The 19,710-nt window shown below is 40.1% G+C and overlaps 3 protein-coding genes across 5 annotated transcripts; 1 reads left to right on the forward strand and 2 right to left on the reverse strand.

The window, feature by feature from the left end:
* Positions 1–291: 291 nt before the first annotated feature.
* rfx1b (regulatory factor X, 1b (influences HLA class II expression)) lies at positions 292–8,886 on the forward strand. Of its 3 annotated transcripts, none has more exons than XM_033972481.2 (18): positions 292–436; positions 1,690–2,045; positions 3,569–3,669; positions 3,766–3,837; positions 4,156–4,229; positions 4,309–4,558; positions 5,125–5,306; positions 5,384–5,503; positions 5,735–5,856; positions 5,945–6,063; positions 6,144–6,247; positions 6,338–6,489; positions 6,573–6,670; positions 6,754–6,903; positions 6,978–7,189; positions 7,259–7,412; positions 7,480–7,525; positions 8,115–8,886. In XM_033972481.2, exons 2-18 carry the CDS (start codon positions 1,715–1,717, stop codon positions 8,279–8,281), a joined length of 2,454 nt encoding a protein of 817 aa, XP_033828372.1. In that variant the 5' UTR covers positions 292–436; positions 1,690–1,714; the 3' UTR covers positions 8,282–8,886. The 3 variants fall into 3 exon arrangements, with proteins under 3 accessions (XP_033828372.1, XP_033828388.1, XP_033828396.1); XM_033972497.2 differs by having other exon boundaries at positions 3,769–3,837; XM_033972505.2 differs by lacking the exon at positions 3,766–3,837.
* Positions 8,887–9,764: 878 nt separating this feature from the next.
* On the reverse strand, positions 9,765–14,430 carry dcaf15 (DDB1 and CUL4 associated factor 15). Its single transcript, XM_033972516.2, is given in 15 exon segments — positions 9,765–9,883; positions 10,242–10,357; positions 10,435–10,539; positions 10,836–10,888; positions 10,890–10,919; positions 10,996–11,118; positions 11,206–11,243; positions 11,246–11,296; positions 11,621–12,148; positions 12,978–13,139; positions 13,215–13,360; positions 13,424–13,530; positions 13,639–13,777; positions 13,864–13,961; positions 14,294–14,430. Coding segments are annotated over 15 exon segments (1,848 nt in total). The 5' UTR covers positions 14,390–14,430; the 3' UTR covers positions 9,765–9,827.
* Positions 14,431–14,691: 261 nt separating this feature from the next.
* Positions 14,692–19,589, reverse strand: khsrp (KH-type splicing regulatory protein). The gene is made up of 18 exons (XM_033976482.2): positions 19,304–19,589; positions 18,497–18,593; positions 18,376–18,426; positions 18,260–18,296; positions 18,132–18,190; positions 17,992–18,063; positions 17,868–17,925; positions 17,600–17,738; positions 17,392–17,490; positions 17,230–17,319; positions 17,030–17,132; positions 16,818–16,942; positions 16,440–16,718; positions 16,257–16,357; positions 16,096–16,181; positions 15,825–16,025; positions 15,521–15,708; positions 14,692–15,417 (listed from the first exon to the last, which is right to left on the reverse strand). The coding sequence occupies exons 1-18, from the start codon at positions 19,391–19,393 to the stop codon at positions 15,409–15,411; spliced, it is 1,884 nt and encodes a 627-aa protein (XP_033832373.1). The 5' UTR covers positions 19,394–19,589; the 3' UTR covers positions 14,692–15,408.
* Between the last annotated feature and the right edge of the window lie 121 nt (positions 19,590–19,710).

The raw sequence follows: 19,710 nt of genomic DNA on the forward strand, positions 1-19,710 counted from the left end.
AAAATAAATGAATACTGGTGCTCATCCATACAAATATTATAAACTCTCAGAATCTCAAAACAAGTTACTGGTAAAACAAATTGTAAATCATTTCTTATAAAGTAATCACTGTTCAGACAAATATAATATGTCTAGCTAGGTGATATATTAACTAAATATTAAACTACCACCCAGAAAACAATGATTAGAAAAAAATGATAATTCAACATTTTCTATTTAACTTGATTGACACACCAGGTTGACCAGTGAGCGAGCTGTTTATAACGTAGCGTCACGACCCTCTCCATAGATATCCAATCAGCGCCTGGAATGGGGCGGGGCGATTACGGGAGGGTAGCAACAGTTGCCCCGGTGAAGGCTAGGCGCCATAGCCACGGTAGTCTTGGCGACAAGAACCAAGCAACGGGAGTCAACATCAACAACCTAAATCAAAGAGGTAAAAACTTTAACGACTATAAAGATGATTCTTAGACTGTACATGGAATGAAAAAGTGAAATCTGTAATTATAGCTTGTTTTTTTTCTTGATAAACGTTCTTCGTCAAAGTCATGCGTTAACGGGAAACTCGTCAAGCATGTCGTGGTGGATGAAAGTGGTTGCTAGCTTCTTTCCGAACGCAGACGGTTGTTATGGCGATGTCAGATTTTTGATAAGAGAACAAGATGGCGGGTGTGCTGTGATGTCAGTCCTACTTTTGATCAATAGTTAAAACGTTTGGGCTATTTAATATCTAGTTGCGGGTTTAATCAGTGTATCTTGTGTGACTTTTTTTTAGTTTACATTAGTGTGCGTTAGCATGCGTCGAAATGACACGTAGTAACTTGTGGCGAGTTACCATGAGTTGCTAGGTGGAGGAAGCTGCTACGCTTGCTCTCTCAACTCTTCCTTTCAATAACAGCCCCTAAGAACACGCAATATTTAGTTGATTGAATGTGTTTACTAATGTGTACCGTGTGCTTTGACTATGAAGCGTAATTTTTGCACATTTGTGAATCTGAAAAACTTTTGACCTGCCATGGAGTCTTACGAGTTCCTCCGCGAGCACACAATGTGGCGGATGATCATCTGATTATGTCGTTGCAGTGTTAAAAGCAGGAGTGGCTTAAGCAGAGGGAAGGACCAACATTTTGAATGACATCCAACAAAAGTAGATATGAATCACTTCTAAATGGCAGCATGGGTTTCACCGTTTATGTTATATAGCAGGTTCATGTTGTAAACTTAAGAAATAGGCGTTTCCCTTCCCAATGTTGTACCAACTTGAAACTCCGTTTAACCGTGAACCAACTCAACATGGTCTATACTACTTTACAATAACAAGTCTACCATGACCACGAATAACTAAACGCCCAAGCACTTTATACAGATTATAAGATACATATGTGTGTGTGTGTGTGTGTGTGTGTGTGTGTGTGTGTGTGTGTGTGTGTGTGTGTGTATGTGTATATATATAACAACTACTACTACGACAGTCTAGGTAATTGCTGTTAATGTCAACTATGTTTTGAGAGAATGTATATGCCTTGAATGTGAATGAATAATACTCATACATTCATAATAATACCATTTCTAGAATTTGTAAAAAAAAAAAATAAATAAATCATAAATCATCAAAAATCATGTAACCAAAGCTTACATTTGTAACAATAAAATATATTTTTTAAGTGGTATATTTTCTTTAAATCACAGAAGGCGCTTCAAATCAGCGGTTGCCATGGCGACTCCTGGGTACTCTGAGGACCTTCAGCCTCAGCAGACTAACAATGTAACCATAGCAACACCAGCAGCAGCCACACCCTCCTCCACAAAGAGCGCTCACTTCCTGCCTGACATCCCCCCAGCCTCCAGGACTGTTTCTTCAACCAACCAGTCCACCCAGGCCTCAAAAGTCACCCAAGTCCCCCCCTCTCAGAGTCAGACACAGAAATCGGTGGTCCTGGCCAATCCCACACAGCACTATGTGACCAGTGAGGTTCTGCGGTCTGCAACTCAAAAGAGCAACGGTGAGAGCAGCTCGCCACAGTACATCGTAGTTACAGTTACAGGTGAGTTGCACTAAGGTCACAGTCACCTAAAGTTACAAAAGAATTACATTAACATGAAATTGCATGTCACACCACTGGATCTTGTTTGGTTAGGTGTGTGTGATATACTGTAGTTGTTTCATTCCAGTTTGAGGAGAATGACTGCAAATAATACCACATTTGTTATTTAAACACACCTGTCTGTTCTGAGCAGCCAATGTCAAAAACTAATAAGAGACGTGGTTTCAATTGTGATTGTGTGTTTCAGTACGTTGATTGTAAGATTCGTTTTTAGTTGCTTTTCAGATTTTGCTTTTTTTCTTCGATTGTATACCTTTGTGTGGGTAGTGGACTGCATATCAGATGGACAGAATGACTTGGTTGCTAGGAGGCGCAGTCTGAAATGCAGTTGCATGGATGATTGATAGATGCCTGCTTACATTTCTTCTTTTTTGCATTATCTATTCCAATTTAATTTCACTGTGTAAACAATACAAAGATTCATAGACATTGTGCTCTCCAACTCCAAACAATAAGTATCCACACATAATGAGCTGCATCTGTTTATAGTTTTTTTGCAGGTAAAGTGAAAGTAAAATGACATTGTGGCTTTTGAAAATGTTAATCTGCATCAACCATTGAAAAGGAGAGTAAACCATGTGTCTGAGTTTATTTTAGTGCTTTCTATTTGTAGATCATTTTGTTGCCGCACTATATCAAATGTCACTGTGCATACCCCTGCGTCACAGCTGCGGGGGGTGTATGGCCCCAAAAGCAGATTTGCCAAACAGCTTTGATTATAACCTTCATACAGTATCTAGGACATGGAGCCAAGAAAAATTGTGGCATATTTTATAATCCTCTTGTGTGTAAGAGAGATTTTATTTTGTGTTTTCACATTAACAAACACTGATCCGAATCAAAACTGTACTCAGTGTTGCACCGTCAGATCAGTGAGTAAAAAAGGTTTATCCACCACACAAAATCTCTCATGATCTTTAGGTTTTTGGCAAATGTATAGTTCAGTAACTAAAATGTTAAATGAACACTGAATAATAAAGTTTAAGACCAGTATAGTTCATATTCAAACAATAAAAAATGTTCATAGTTTTTTATCTCAAGATCAATGTTAATTCTCACAACCATTTAATCTGAAATAGGAGTAGCTTTGTCCTGTGGTGTTGGCTTAAGTCTGTGTTTTTTTCACCTGAAGATACAAAAAACCCAACACTGGCCACAATCTCTATCCGTTTTGAATGCCTATTTTTCATCCGATCTGCATGTTTACAAGATGGAGGGATTTCTCTCCATCTGTGGAGATTAGCTGTCCAAGGCTGTTCTTCTCCATGCAACATATAAGGATGGAGGTTTGGGCGCAGTCAGAGCTGTTCCTTTGACTTCACCACGAATTAAGCATAAGCCATAGAATATGTTCTGTGGTGGTGGCTGTTACTACGAGTTTGAGGCAGTATGTCGTGAGTACTAGGCTTTCTGTTCACATTTGTTTATGTTTATCTCTTCCCCTCTTCCTCTCTTGTCCTCAGAGGGATCGGTTCACTCCACTGACAGTCTGTCTGACTCCAGCCCACCTGTTCCGGGAGTCCCCACACAAGTCGTGCAGCCGGCGCAGACCACAGCACAACAGGTAAGACCCCCCACAGACACAGGCGACTTCTGTTATTTAACCTCCAACAAAAGAAACCTGGAACATATTGATAATGCCACACTGTGAATGTTCCAGCAGAGGTCAGTGTTGCAGGCAGTCAAGAGAGCTCAGTCAGGCCACTTAAGCAACCTGCACTTAAACCAGGAGGTAAAATACAGTCAGCCTTTATGTAGTGTGTTTGCAACTGTCTTGACTTTCTTCAGTTGTTTGATTCAAAATGAGGAAATTGAATGCTGTTTTCATTTTAACACAAAGCAGGCATTTGATTGCAATTAACTAAAGGCATGAGTTCAACCACACCAATACTTACTTACTGACTACCATCATATCAGCGCTTTGGATTCTGTCTCATCTCACATTTCCGTCTCTAAAGGTTTTTGCAAGAACAGCTTATACTAATACTAACAGAAATGTATGTTGTGTGGCATCTCCGGTGTAATTATAATCTATTCTATATTGTTTCAGGTAGAGCATGTGTTCTCTGGTCAGGTGCAGTATGTTGAAGGAGCTAGTGATGCCCCTTTCCCTACGTCCACCATGTAAGTATTACATTACTGTACAAAAAATAAACTTTGCAACTTGCCGGACACTCTTTGTATGTAATTCATTTTTATTTAGCCGTTCAAGCAACTACCCTTTCTCCAATTCACCACTTTACTCCCAAACTCCTCCAACGTCCTCCGCCAACTTCTATGAAGCCACCTCCAGCTCGGAGTCAGACATCCCCGGAGCGGTGGCTTCTCAGTCTGTCCCAGCAGCAGCTACAGCGGACAGCACTGCCCCAGCGGGCTATGTGCTTCCTGGGGGTTATCTGTTGGGAGCAGCTCAGACCTTCTCTGGGTCGAACTCTCGCGCTCCACCTGCCACTGTAAGGGTTTAGCTCTTGCTCATTAAAGATACAACACACTCTGGTGAATAGTCTGCTAGCTGCTTGTCTCCATGGAGATGACATTGTTTTACCTGGAATGTTCCACAATCTGTCATTAAACATATCTATCTTGCATTACTTAAAGAGAAGCATGCATTCTCACTGTGAGCAGGTTTGCCCCTGCACATATATGACTCGACCTGGTGGTGTCATCTGCTGGTTTCCATAGATGTAGAAGAGTTTAAGAACATAAGGAATAACATGGTGACAAACAGCTTGCAGATCTTCCACTCGAAAAGTTACATAGTGCACCTTTAAATCACATAGTAGGCAGTGCAATATGAAAAATGCTATGCCTACTAACTTTTGTCTTATAAAAGAAGATACTGGCTACTGGATACAATTACAATAATGGTATTAATATTATTTTACAATATTAAAAATGTATTTCAGATGGTAGATCCCAACCTTATGTCATGTCTTTAGTTTCTCTGGTATATAGATATTATAACAAGTGACACCACATGTGCTGTTCTGTATTTGATTGTGTATTAATTACATTTTAGGTGCAGTGGCTGGTTGAAAACTACGAGGGAGCAGAAGGTGTGAGCTTGCCCCGCTGCACTCTTTACTATCACTATCTGCTGCATTGTCAGGAGCAGAAACTTGAGCCAGTCAATGCTGCTTCTTTTGGAAAGCTTATTCGTTCTGTTTTTTTGGGTTTGCGCACAAGGAGATTAGGAACAAGGTAAGTAAATACAGTAATATGTACAAATCAATCAACATGCAAAAATAATCAATTAAATAATTGCATCTATATTTTAGAGGGAACTCCAAGTACCACTACTATGGTCTGAGGATCAAGTCAGGTTCCCCTCTGCTCAGATTGATGGATGAGCATCAGCACATGGCCATGAGGCAGCAGCCATTTTCACAGAAAACACGGTAAAAAAAAAAGTCAAATTACTTTAATATTTTCATAAATGCTTGAATATTTGTTTTGTAGTATAGGAATCAACACCCAGGTCTATAACCTACATATTACACTGCTTTAATAACATGTTTGTATGGCTTGTTTTTGTTAACTACATTTGAAACCTTTTCTACAATGAGGCATTACCATGATTTATATGACTTATATACACTGCTAATACAGTAATTGTGCTTAACCAACAGGGTAAAGCAGGTACAGAAGGCACAGGGCATTGCTAATGGGACATCAGGAGGGGCAGGTCAACAGCAGGCAGCAGGGCTGTGTGACGTTTCAGCTCAGGTTCAACAGTACCAACAGTTTCTGGGTGAGTAAAATTAATCAGCTTACATTTGGCTAAATAGACGTCTTTCAACGGTACTCTGTCCATCATCTCATTCCTCTCTTGACAACAGAGGCATCACGGCCACTTCCAGAGTTTGGAGAGATTGATTTACAAGACCGAGCTCTGCCTGAAGGAGTCCTTTTGGAGCACCTCAGGGCATTTCAGAGTCTCTACAGGGAACACTGTGAGGCAAGTACCATCCATGGTGTACTTTATGTGCAATTTAAAGCATCTGGTAACATTTTCACTGTGGTGTTGTTGGATCATAGGCGGTTATGGACGTCATGATCAATCTTCAGTTCACTCTTGTGGAAACGCTGTGGAAATCCTTCTGGAGGTTTAGTCAAAACAGTGACACAGAATCCCTCAACCTGTAAGTGACAGCATAATCATTTATGTAAATGTGACTAATACTACCTGGAATGGTTCATTTATATACAAAAACATGGGTGAATGCTCTTAGGCACAATGAGTCAGAGAAGCGTTTGCCTAAGGCCTGTCTGGTGATGCTGTGTAAATTTGAGCCAGTCCTTCGCTGGACCAAAGAATGTGACAACCTGCTCTACCAAACTCTAGTGGAGATCCTTATTCCGGATGTATTGAGACCTATTCCCAGTAAGCACCCAAATAGCGCCTGCAGTACCTTATTAAAAGTATGTGTCTGCTTATTGAAATAACCATTGCCTCTCATGTGTTAGGTGCCTTAACTCAGGCCATTCGCAATTTTGCTAAAAGTTTAGAGAGTTGGCTGACTGGTGCCATGATGAACATCCCAGAAGAGATGGTTCGCATTAAGGTATAAATGTGTCCTATCGCCATGTTCACCTTGTCTTTCATGTAGCCAGTATATTACTCTTTACTGAATCATCCTGACTTTAGGTAGTATGCGTGAACTCCTTTTCCCAAACCCTGCGCCGCTACACCAGCCTGAATCATTTGGCCCAAGCAGCACGTGCTGTGCTTCAGAATTCAGCTCAGATCAACCAAATGCTCTCGGACTTAAACAGAGTGGATTTCACTAACGTTCAGGTTTGACATTTGACCGCAGTTTGACTTGTGCTTTTTGTTTACTCTGCTCACCGGTGTCTCTATGCCCTTAACAGGAGCAGGCGTCTTGGGTGTGTCAGTGTGATGATGTCATGGTTCAGCGTTTGGAGCAGGATTTTAAAGTGACTCTTCAGCAGCAGAACTCCCTGGAGCAGTGGGCCTTGTGGCTGGACAGTGTTGTCACTCAGGTGCTTAAACCCTTCGAAAATAACCCTGCAGCTTTACCAAAGGCAGCCAAAACCTTCCTGCTCAACTGGTCATTTTACAGGTAACATTAAAGACCAGAATAAGATGTAGATGCATAACTAACGCACTAACCTTTTTTCTGCACCTCTAGTTCGATGGTGATCCGAGACCTGACTCTCCGCAGTGCTGCAAGCTTTGGCTCCTTTCACCTGATCCGCCTGTTGTATGACGAGTACATGTACTACCTTATAGAGCACAGAGTGGCCCAGGCCAAAGGGGAGACTCCTATTGCAGTGATGGGAGAGGTACACAAGTCCTGCAGGGAAAATAAAAATGTTCTCTTCTGTGACACACATTTTGTTGCTTTTCCAGTTTTCCAGCACAGTGAAGAGACATAACTCACCAGATATGGAGAAAGGTAAGCTGAACAGTGTTGCACGTGAAGAATATATAACCCACAATGTATAGTGAACGGGCCTGCCAATCAGTTAGACCTGGTGCTCCAAGCCATGATCTGGCAAAGAACTCTGAGCCTCAACTCAATAGATGCATGGAGTGCCGTCTTAAATGCGACCAGCCTGAACAACAGTAAAAACAAGGGTGTCTGCAAGAGCCAATAAATCTACAATAATTAAAAAAGGAGGGATGTGTTATCTCACAAGTATGCAATACAGAAATAAAGGCATATGCTGTCTCATTAGGCTTGGTTCTATTTTTAGAAATCTACTCCAGTAATGTAGACGTCCAACAATTTTTGTTCAACATTTTTTGAAAAATCTTAAATATAATGATGTTAACTATGGTTAGTCTAACCTAAGATATATTTTTTAGTACTGAGTTTTAAGCTTGTGATGCAATGTCTTCCTGTGGTGTGTTTTTTCTATAAAAATTGAATTGTTTGTGTCAGTAACACATAACTAAGTATTGTGGCATTTTTCTAGATTTTTGAGTATCTTAATTCAGGATTAGAATTTTGATTTGCATTGATTTTCTGTTGCTCCTGTCAGATGAGGAAGAGGAGGAGGAAGATGATGACAGTGATGAAGAGAGTGGAAACATCATGCTTCAGTCCAGTTCTCTAAACGCGGTGCGAGAGAAAGATTCGCTGGAACCACCAACCAAACAGCCCAGGACAAGTCTCAATCTGCTGCCGGAGACGCAGAGCACATCTTAAAAACATTGTCTTATCTGTGTTCTTTACAATTACCATGCCCGTTTTGATTCACTGTGGTGTTGTGGGCTAACTGCGAATGCATGCTGTGAGTATGAACTTGGTAGAACCGGAATTAAATCTGTTTTTTGTTTTGTTTTTGTTTAATCTTAATTTAAGATGCCATTTTCTGCCCTCAGATCATCTAATCCTTATCATTTTACTCCTTGTGCCTTTCCTATATTCCCAGTGGCTGTTGAGATTATAAGCCATGTTTGTTTAGCCTTTATGAAATATATACTTGTATCTTTATATGAAAGCATATTATTTTATCCCTTTTACCCCGCCTTAACCACTGACCTGATTGCTGTGGTAAAAATCAAAGCACCATTATAATCTGTTGTGCTCTACTTTAAATCTAAGCCAAGGCGTTGACTATGCAGAAGAGCACTGCACCATTTACTGTGTTGTTTGACTTGCTGTTATATTTAGCCATATTTTTTACATGTTTATTCATTGGGGTAACTAATGAATACATCAACTGTGCCTTTTGCGAGGTGTGTAGGTGGAAATGTGCATACAATATATATTCTGTAACTGTGGGTTAATAAACAAGGGCCATGTGGTGTAAGTTGCTTGGTTTGTTTGTTTTTTCTTTCAACACTATCCATTCCTTATTTTACCTTCACAGCAGGAGTGTAACCTGAACTAGATGGTTTGACTAGATGTACAAGCAATGCAGTTACCTTGCTGTGAAACTGCATCATAATGTTAATTGTGCAGTCACTGCAAATGCATGACAGGTCAGACTATGCATTTCACCCCAACAGTTAACATATTTCCCCTAATTATACAATTTTGGTAGTTAATTATAGGATTGTCCAACATTAAAACAATAAAAATAAAGTCACATTTCTACCAGCCCTAGGTTCTACTCACGCTGGTTCTGATATTCTGCTGTAACCATGGATACCAGTTGTCTGCACATTCATTGGCTGTGGCTTGGCTTGGCCTGCTTAGAACATATCAGAGGTACTACAAAATTGTTTATCTGATGTCGGTAAATAATGGCTAAATAATGGGGGTAAAACAGGAGAGTAGGGCTTGGGGATATGAGGCTTTAGTTAAGTTGAAATTTCTTCCTCTTAACTTTCAAAACATATCTGACGTTTCTGTAATAAGTAGGATACATTTATCACCTCCAATAGATAAAGAATAAACAGATTAGGCTGCCCCAAAAGTATTGAACAAGCAATATGTAATATTTAGCAAATGTCTCTCCAGGGACAAGTGTGCCTTATCTATATTACACTCCCACAGAGCCAAATTACATGATGAACTGACACTTTTACTTTATTGATGTACATTAAAAGACTGAAACATGGCTGCTGTAATCGATGCACCATTAATACATTGATATAGCACACTCGATTTGACAATTACCACATTCAAACACACAGTCACACAATAAACAAAAATAACATTAGTAAAATTACATTATAAAACATTATTTAGAGTTTGACAAGTTATATTTATTAAGTACATCTTGGCTTCTGCCAAAAGTCCAGTTTCATAGTACAATCCAGGTGCATCTGTCGCTATCTGCCAACACTTGAAGCGATGAGCCTAGAAGGTGAGACATTAAATATATTTTAGACAGTAGCAGCACAACATTAGTCATCTCAGACTTGAGATGTTATTCCCAGTAAATACAGAAGAGAAACCACATCTCACTAGGCCATTTAAATGTGTTAAGAACAAAGGGCTGTTTATGTGTGTGCATCTTCATCAACAACTTAACTCAAAGGGATAAGACGGAGCTATCCAGCACTGACAACGTCTGGGCTCAGTCAAACTTTTTGATGACAACAGAGGTGCAAATGTGTGCCATTTGTCAAGTCAAAGGCTCTATCTCTAGCCAGCAATGCTAGTGTAATATAAAATACATTAAGATTAGACAATGGATTTTGAGAATGTGGGTCACCTTTATGTAGAGCTTCATTAGTCATTCGATTGATGTAGCGAGATCCACTTTCAGGAACCAGCCACTTCATGACAGTGTTAACGCAGGTTTTTCTATAGGAGCTCCACACACTGCCACTGAGAGAAACAACTGTGTTTAACCAGCAAAAAAACAACCTGAACCGATAATTTACAAGGAAATGTGAGCATCCTACCTGGTCTGGCCTTTGACCTCAGTCAGGTCTCCCACACCAACAGTGCAGCATACACCAGTGTTAAGGTCCCAGCTGACCCGCAGGTTTGAGTGGTATGTGTTTGGTCTAGTTAAAAAAAACATGAGAAGTTTAGCAAAAACAGCAAAAAAAGATCCTATCATGGGGGTTTATAAAATTACTATAAAAGTATTGCAAAACAACAATAAGACAACATCATAGACTGGGCGATATGACAATCTATCAGAAATTTGTGATAGCATGTCTGTAAAAATGCTGGTGGCCGCAAGAGTAGCTTTCCACCCCCAGTATGGTGTGAATAAATAATGCCTACAGTGTAGTGCTTTGAGAGGCTTTGACAAGCGCATTACAAGTGCTAAGTTTGTAGTATTAATCTGTCAAACCTGCAGTGTTCCTCGTCTGAATTGGAGAAGGCCAGTAACAACAGCCCGATGTTTGATCATAACGATATTTGTCTCTGGACATACCTTATAAATGTAGGAAAATGTACACATCAATGAGAAAATACAATACAATATGTAGCAAATGGTTTATGTTACTTACTTCCAAAATCACAACATCATAGTCACTGAAAGAGCAGAACTGAGAGGCCCAGGATGCATCATATCTGATCACCTCATTGATAAGATATTCAAAGTCCAGGGTTAACTGCTCTACAGAGACGCACTGAAATAGCATGACTGGCATTAAAACAAATATTCAACAACAATGAAGCACAAACATCTTATTCTAGTTTAGTGCCATTTCACTCACCTGTCCATTATATGTCCCATTTACAAGTTCAAGGTTTTTCCTTTGAGATCAGTGACTGTGAAGGGCAGCTGAACCTTATCATCTTCATAACCTGCAGAGACCAATATAGACGTGTAAACTATGCCATAGTAGAGAAAGGCATCACATAAAGCATCCAATGGCCAAAGGAAATTGCAGTCTAAATAAAATAAAAAAATCTGTATCAAAAATCTGTACAGTTATTTTAACAGTCGACTAGTCACACTTATTTTGAATAATCCTTATAGTCCCATTTAAGGGGACAGACTGGTTTTGACACCCTGTCAGCTCCACGTCAGCACCCTTGCTAGTCTAATAATATTCTCTATAATGAATCAAGTATACAAAAAGTAAAAACTCTCTATAATTTCAACACTACATAGTCAAATATTTTTACCTCCTCCAATCTGTCCTGCACCCTGCTCGGATGCCCCTGGCCGTGGGAGACAGTACTGCAGGTGTGAGTAGTTGACATATCCCGGCTCAGTAGAGGTGCCTTCAGTTGGTGCTTGCGTTGGTGGTGACGAAGAGGAGGAGGGAGCAGGTGGTGGTCCCGGGGCTAAACTATGAGCTGACGTTGATGCTTGAGGAAAACTTGTCTGTCTCTCCAGCTTTGGCATCTCCACATGTCCTTTATCTCTTGTGCTTCTGACTTTTTCGTCAGAACCCACTCGCTTTTCCTCTTCTTTTTCTCCCACTACTCCACTGGCTTGGGCTCGCCTAAAAAGATCTGCGGCAAATTCCCGGGCACGAGCAGCAGCTTGGGACTGGCTATGAGGTGTGGACACGGGGCAGGGGCTTTGCGGGGGCTGTCTTCTTTCAGGAGATCTCTGGGGTACTGAGGACAAAGGAGCAGAGGCTGGGCCGAAGTTGGGGGAAGATAACTTTTTTGTGTAGAGGATTTGAGGAGATGTATCTTGGTTTCCTGTGAAAAGATTATTACGTTTGGATTTTAGTGCAATATCTTTTAATCACATTTATCTTTTTCCATGGCTGATATTTCAGGGATTACATCTGCATCTAGAGACTTCTGATTAAGACCATGTTCACATGCTTATTTGAAGGGCCTATACTGCACTACTTTTGATCTTTGTTTGTGATGAGACAAACAACATTATAACAGACAAGAAGCACTCCACTTTGTTTTTCAACTCCATACATTTTCACTAAAATCATTTTGATAATTTCAATCCTGGATTTGAAGCTAGTTATTATTTTAATCTCACTGAAACTGCTTCACTATTCAATGCATCTGCAGATACTTTCTATTGACAATCTCAACTGAACAAAAAGTAAAACAAAATGTTTTTTAAATAGATGCAATAACTTAAGGTTATTCTAAAGCACTGGGAAAGTCAAACCATTAAATTTAAGTTACAAATAGCGTTAACTTTAAAACCACCACTAAAGGACATCACAAACTGAAACATTGCATCCAGTGGGGATGCAGACAGCGTTATAAAACAGGATTACTCCAATGTGTAATCTACGTTTTTGGTGAGATAACAACAACATTCTAACACAGCTAAAAGTTTTCAAGAGACAATTTTGTGTAATATAGAACCTTTAAAATGTTTAACATATTGAGTTTATTAAAATAACTCATTTACAAATCGTTTGTATGGGAGCCTCATGTTACATGTAAATAAAGTGTGGACCTTCAAACTTTCATCATATCTTGTAATAACAAATGTGCTGATACCAGCACATTTGTTATTACATATGTCATATAAAAGAAAATGAAAATCAAGCACCTGCGCAGAGAGAGATTGCACAGGCAACCAGTGAGTAACTCGTGTTTAGTAGTATAACCTGGTCCTTCTTCAACTGGAAAGCTGGTTGGAAAGTAGGAAAGGGGTACACCACCTGGTAGCGACTGTTGAGCACATAGCCATGCTCTAGACAATCACCTCCCCCTATGGAAAAGAAAAATCTCATGAATGAATGATATAGACAGAAGGCAAGTATATATTATATTTATGTGGACAGACCAGTGCGTATAGTTGAAGCTGAAGGAACAGGGGAGCACTGAGAGCATGGTTTAGGAGGCGGCATCGAGGCAATTGTAATATAAATGTCTCTGTTGTTCTCATCGCTCATCATTAGATTCATCAGAACAGAACTTGAACTGCGTGTACTGAAAAAGAAAATCATACTCATAATCCTTATAGACGTATAATGGGTTCTGCCAATTCCATACTTAAATCCAAAGATGACAATTTTCGATGTGTCATTTGGCCATTCACAAACAGTGAGGTAAAGGTCACTATAAATTTCCTCCCCTGCAAACAGCCGGACATGATGGACCTACAGAAAAGAATTTGTCTTCCGATTACACACTGTATTAAGTATTAATTATCATTTATATGAGAAAAGAAAACTTAATGCAAGATAGTTTATAGTACATAATTTTACCTGCTTGAGTCTACTGTGCAAGTTAAACTCCCACCAGTAGAGATGGTAGGTGTAGAAAGAAAAATCATCATCTTCTCCGCAGTCACTTGTGTACGACAGAACATATCGACCACATTTGGTGAACCCAAGAAATATATGTCTGTAAGGCGTAGGAGTGTGGATGTGTTATGAAACAGGAGGTACCATTTATAATGCAGGAAACACAGGTCAACAGCACAATCTTACCCTGCTGTAAGGAACTCCTCACTGACGATGTTTTTCAATGGGACGCACACTCGTGGTGGAAGTTTCCTAAAGCGGCGCTGGGGAAAGTGTCCAGACAGCTGAAAAGTACACCATTGCATTTCTATTGACATTTTGGATGGATGAAGATAAAGTGGTCCAGGTTGGAAAATATATAAATCATGATTTGAAAAGATTTGACTGACATTGCTTATACGCTCAAAGTCTGCATGAGTAAAAGCAAGTGCATCATTAAGTATGCTAGTGACAGTATTCACACTTGAAAATCAATTATCCGTGAGCTACTTTGATTCAAGCCTCAGCTGATAGCAATTAGCTCATAGCAATTAGCTAGCTTCCCAAGACTTCACAGAACACTGAATCAACTGTAATAGCGTCATTTATTTTGAGAATCGTATATGTTAAGCTGCACCTTTCCGCGGACTAGGAGCTTCACGACGTGCTCTTTGTGTTTTCTTTGAGCTTTTGTTTTTCCTTCGTCCTTTTCTGATTTCGAGCTGGGCGCCATCTCCAAACTCAACTGTTGTCCTCCGCCCTGCGCTGATTGGTTAACCCAGGCACGTGACTGCGTCATGGTGCGTCAGTCCGTCAAAAAATAAAAACACTCAAGATGTCAATAATAACACAAAAAGGTTTGGCAGGTCTGCGGCCAAACACACTAATTACCCAAATACAGGTCACGCAGTTGAAAGACTCCATTCCACCAAGTAAAGAGCACCTGACTCAAGGGGCCAAAAAGGGAAATGTCTGCATTTTATTAACCTACACCTGATGAAGAATAAAATATTGTGAAGCAAGAATTTGAAAACATGAATTTTAAGAGTTTTATTTTATGTTTTTAAAAACAAGCAGTAAAAAAATAACAAAATCAGCATACACAAGAACTAAGTAAAAAAAAAAAAAGTTGAGGATGTGAGGGTAGACACATACACATGCACACATGTATCCATACACTCATACACAAATACCAGCTTACAAAGTGAAAGTTTGGTATTGCCTTAATATAGCTGAAGTATCCTTTTCCTGTTCAGCAGCATACAAAACACATTCATACACATACCCTCAAAATAAAATTAATATACAAGAGCAGGGAAAACACCTGCAACTTAACATTAGGAATGTTTTAAAATGTGATTTTAAAAAAAGAACAAAAATAATAACAATTTTTACAATCGTAACTCAAAAATACTGCTAAGCATTTTCCCTGCCCTCACAAATAAAAAAAATACTTAAACATACTAAATTGAATGTTTCTGTCGTGCTAGCCGCCAAGCATAGATGCTCAATTCACATTTTAAAAATGGAGATATCACAATGTGAGGATGAGGTAAGGGTGAGTACTTTAGTGCTTTGTTCAATGCATAAGCAAATCATGTTCCCGTATTTCAGTTTTTTTGTGGGTCAAGAGCAAGGAATATAGAAAAGGGACATATGCAGGGTAACCAGTGTCTTGTTTTAGTCCAAAGGAAATGTCCTGAAAATAGTCCAAAGAGCCACAAAGCAGCCATCTGACAGATTTATCCGCCGTTACTGAGCCTGGAATGACAGATATCAGTTACAATGTTGACTATGAGAGCTACAGCTACAATCACAGTCAAAATGTTATAATTTGGCTGTTTTCAGAAAGCACATGCTATACCTGTCCTGGCTGTGAGGTGGGTGCCTGCCCAGGGGTTTGTCCTGTCTGTCCGTAGTATGCTGCCTGTTGTCTGTAGTACTCTGCCCATGCAGCGCTGTAGTCCTGTTGTCCACCAGGCTGTGCTGCTGCTGCTGCTCCTCCAGTTCCAGCAGGTGACCCTTGAGCTGTTGCTCCACCTGCAGGCTGACCTACACAAGCAATTACTTATTAGTAATACCCTAAATACCCTAATTGTAAAGACATACAAAGAATAAGAAATCACTGTTCCCTGATCATTTTTTTTAGGAATTTTAACCAAACTTACTCATGCCCATTTTCTTGTAGTATTCTTCCCATGCCTTTGTGTAGTCTGGCTGCCCCCCTGCGCTCTGTGAGGGCTGGGGGCCATCTCCAGGTGCTCCAGAGGAAGATCCCGGTTGTCCTGGCATAGCACCCCCTGGCTGCTGACCATAGTACTGTGCATAGTATGCTGCCCATGCTGCACTGTGATCTGCTGCAGCCTTACCTTGCATTGGGAATATTAAACATTACAACATTGTACTAACCAGTAAATATGCATTTTGTGTAGCACTTACTGGGGTCATGAGGAGCCTGGCCTTGCCATTGTTGGTAGGCATTTCCCCAGCCTTGAGGACAGAATTGACCACCAGGTTGAGCCCCGCTGCAGAATAGATAATGCAAGATATTGCAGCTGGCCATCTTATTGAAATTAAAGCACTGCATGTAGTTTACTTACTGGGGAGCTCCACCAGGAGGACCTGCGTTGTAAGGGTTTGGATTATAAGGACCCATTGGCCCTCCAGGACCTGGACCACCACCAACAGGACAAAGTGGACCCTGGTTAAAAAAAAGAGAGATTAATTAACCTAAAAGATTAGAAAAGCAGCATTCAAATAAAACTATGATTGATATGCAATACCTCAATCTTCTTTTCTATAAGTTGCTTTGCATGGTCAATCTGCTGAGGGGACCCTCTGATCGTAAACAGTTTGAAATTTGGATCACCATTTGGAGGTGGCTCCCGAGAAATTTCCACAAATGCACCAGTCTGTTGGTTAATGGATTTCACAGTCTCCCCTCCTCTCCCAATTACAAGGCCACATTTGTGAGCAGGAATGGAAAAGGTCATCCCTCCTCCTGGAGGACCCCAGTTTCCCTGGCCTCTTCCCCGTCCACCTGGCGGCATCCCTGGGGGGCCCTAAAGAGGACATGCATCAAATTAAAGTAAGACTGCCTAAAATGCAGAGAAATAATAAACTAGAAACTACTGTACAGACACAAGCCCAGACACACTTACTCCTTGCCCACCCTCTTCTCGGGCACGGACGCTTTGTAATAGGTCAGTTATTATTGAGGCAGCATGTTGACACTGATCGGGGGGTCCCATGATGTGAGCTATTTTGTCAGGACCTGAACCATCATCTGTGTGAAACAGAACATTTTAATACACTGTATAATATAAGAAGTGGGATGACATTGAGTGTTTAGCATGTGATGACCAACATTTACCTGGTTTAAACTGAATCTTTACTCCTGCATCACTCTGAATTTTTTTGATCATCTCTCCATTCCTACCAATAACTACTCCCACTGAGTGACGAGGAACAGCAATCTGTTCAATAAAAAAATTGAGATAATAACAAAAATATTAAAGTATGTGCACTGAACACTATAATCCCAAGTATAATTGTATACATATGCAAACTTACTTCCATTCCACCTCCTCCCATTCGAGATCCATATTCATTCCTATCTGCAAAGCCCTCTCGCAGAATGTCATTAACCATCTCTTTTGCTTGCTACAAAATATAACCACAGTAAATATAAACTGACTGATGGAATAGGAAAATATATTACTGATCAAACACTACCTGAACTTTGTAGTGGTCACCAATGATGCGCAAGACTTTATCAACGTTGGGAGACTGTGAACTATCTTGAACAACATACATCTTAACTCCAGCTCGTGCCTGCAGCAGAGGAAATGTGCATTTAATAAATGAACAAACACTAACAGGGTATAACTATGTACTATCAATGCAAACTATTTTGCCATGCCCCACAGCAGCAAAATCATACCTGCAGCTGTTTAATGGTTTCTCCTCCTTTGCCAATAATAATGCCCCCCTTGCCAGCAGGAATCATCATTTCCAGCACATTGCTATTACCGTTGTCATTGCTCTTAGACACTATTTCATCAATAAGAGCCCTAGCTCGTCTGAAAGTTGAAAGAGAAATACTTATACTTCTATATAATAATATATAATAACACATACATGATGTGAAGTATTGTAGTGTAATGTGCAAATATATTGCCACAGAGACATTTACAACAACACAGTCTTACTGTATAGACTCTGGTGATCCAGTCAAAGAAACACTTCTTTCAGGAAGTCCAGCACTGTCTGTTAAAATATTAATTATAATTGCTAGAACTCAAGAACGTCTACAAAAATTGGCAAAACAATTACCGTGTGCAATCTGGACTTTGCAGCCAGACTCCAGCTGAATTTTGTTGATTTGTTCTCCTCCTCGTCCTATGACTGAAGGACACAGAAACATTAGAGCATTTGTAAAAACAAGCAAAACTGATAATATGGCAGATACTTACTAAGGCCAACCATGGAATCGGGCACCTTGAGCTCATCGGTCATAGTTGAGGATCTAATACTGCAAATACGAAAGTTATGAGGACTTTAAAGAAAATGCATCAGCCTTAAGAATTACACAAGGCACTACCTTTGTTGAGAAAGAGCAGCCAACTGTGCACCAATAGCTGAAGATAGACAGTGAAATAAGTCACCAACTCCCCAAAACACTTGCTGAATATTAGAAATAGATCATATAACACCTACACATTCCATCTCGGTCACCCTGAGATGCCATCTTCTTGGCACTTGGTTCATCTGGTAAAAATTACAGCAGTATTAGCTTTCACATCTCTTGATGACAAGCACGTGAGGAGCGTTTACTGACCTCCATCCTCCAGTGACCGTTTCTGTGTTGAAAAGGGATAGCCCTCCGCACCTCCATTGTTACTCACTGGAACTTCTCCACCAATTTTAGCTGCAATCTAGAAAAGGATGTATAAGAAATCAATCAAATGTTCACACGTGAAAAGTAATGTACATCTTAAACTGAGAATGCCGTTATAACGAGAATAACAATAATAAGTAAACATTGTAGAAGTTGATACTATTATTAAACAAATTTCGTCGTCGTCGTCCCCCCCCCCCCCCCCCCCCCCATTTGAAAAATGTGTGGATATTGTATAAAAAAAAAAAAAAAAAAAAAAAAAAGGATACTTTATTCTTGGAGTATAGTTTGATTTTAAAATAACCTCATCGGAGTCCTTTTGACTCTTGGTTCTTGGGAAGGCTTGCAGCGAATGCTTAATTTATAAATACTTCTAGCATTTATAAGTAGAATCATAACTGTAAATCCTGATTAACATTACAGAAAGTCTTTTGTATAGTAATCGAAACAAAAAATTGTGGTCTTCGTGTGCATCAATAAAGTAGCTGGGCTAAAATAGAATGAATTAACATTAGCTTAGCATAACATAGCCGTCCTCCTTAATCTTAACTGAGGATGCTTCAACAAAAAATAAACTCCAGATAAGTTACACGATATAATTCAAAATACTTTCACTTCAAATATCTGGAGGCTTCTTTTTGGACAAGAATCTACAACTCCTTAAGTGAAACCACTAAACACGAATAGCGGTGTAGTGCTAACATGCTAGCAGCACTCTACACTCATTTAGCGATACCACTGTGGTACCTGTCTGGCTCGTTGTAGGGCATCTGCAAAAGCGTCCTTTTTCATCCCTCCGCCGACTCCGTTTGTCGGTAAAGCCCCGAAATCAGTCATGATCTTTAGAAAACACACAGACGATAGATCGTATAACTTCACCGGGCAGGTGGGGATGCACTACTGGAGCGGAGCGGGAAGGCTAGTACAAGGGGGCAGTGGTACTGTGAAGCCTGCTTACCACGCCGGCAAACTTCCCTGCTTAAAATAACCAATCAATGAAGCTCAATCTTCTCCCACGGAAATCTTCTTCTTGTTTACACTCTTGAGAGAGAAACATTTCTTAAATGCACCGCCACCTGTTGGACAGAGTATAAGGGATAGGCCTGCACAGTTTAAAGCATCGAGCAAGTCTACAACAATACTAATGTAACAAA

This window comes from Periophthalmus magnuspinnatus, chromosome 1 (assembly GCF_009829125.3).
Source record: "Periophthalmus magnuspinnatus isolate fPerMag1 chromosome 1, fPerMag1.2.pri, whole genome shotgun sequence".
Classification (NCBI taxonomy): Eukaryota; Metazoa; Chordata; class Actinopteri; order Gobiiformes; family Gobiidae; genus Periophthalmus; species Periophthalmus magnuspinnatus.

What these genes read in the sequence shown, in the direction of transcription:
- rfx1b (XM_033972481.2), top strand. Translation starts at nt 1,715, where the DNA reads ATGGCGACTCCTGGGTACTCTGAGGACCTTCAGCCTCAGCAGACTAAC. An exon ending in CGCAGACCACAGCACAACAG is followed by an intron (nt 3,670 to 3,765) that starts GTAAGACCCCCC and finishes TGAATGTTCCAG; the next exon opens with CAGAGGTCAGTGTTGCAGGC. An exon ending in CTCAACTGGTCATTTTACAG is followed by an intron (nt 7,190 to 7,258) that starts GTAACATTAAAG and finishes CTGCACCTCTAG; the next exon opens with TTCGATGGTGATCCGAGACC.
- khsrp (XM_033976482.2), bottom strand. Translation starts at nt 19,393, where the DNA reads ATGACTGATTTCGGGGCTTTACCGACAAACGGAGTCGGCGGAGGGATG. An exon ending in TGGGAGGAGGTGGAATGGAA is followed by an intron (nt 17,133 to 17,229) that starts GTAAGTTTGCAT and finishes TTTATTGAACAG; the next exon opens with ATTGCTGTTCCTCGTCACTC. An exon ending in CCAGGCTCCTCATGACCCCA is followed by an intron (nt 16,026 to 16,095) that starts GTAAGTGCTACA and finishes TCCCAATGCAAG; the next exon opens with GTAAGGCTGCAGCAGATCAC.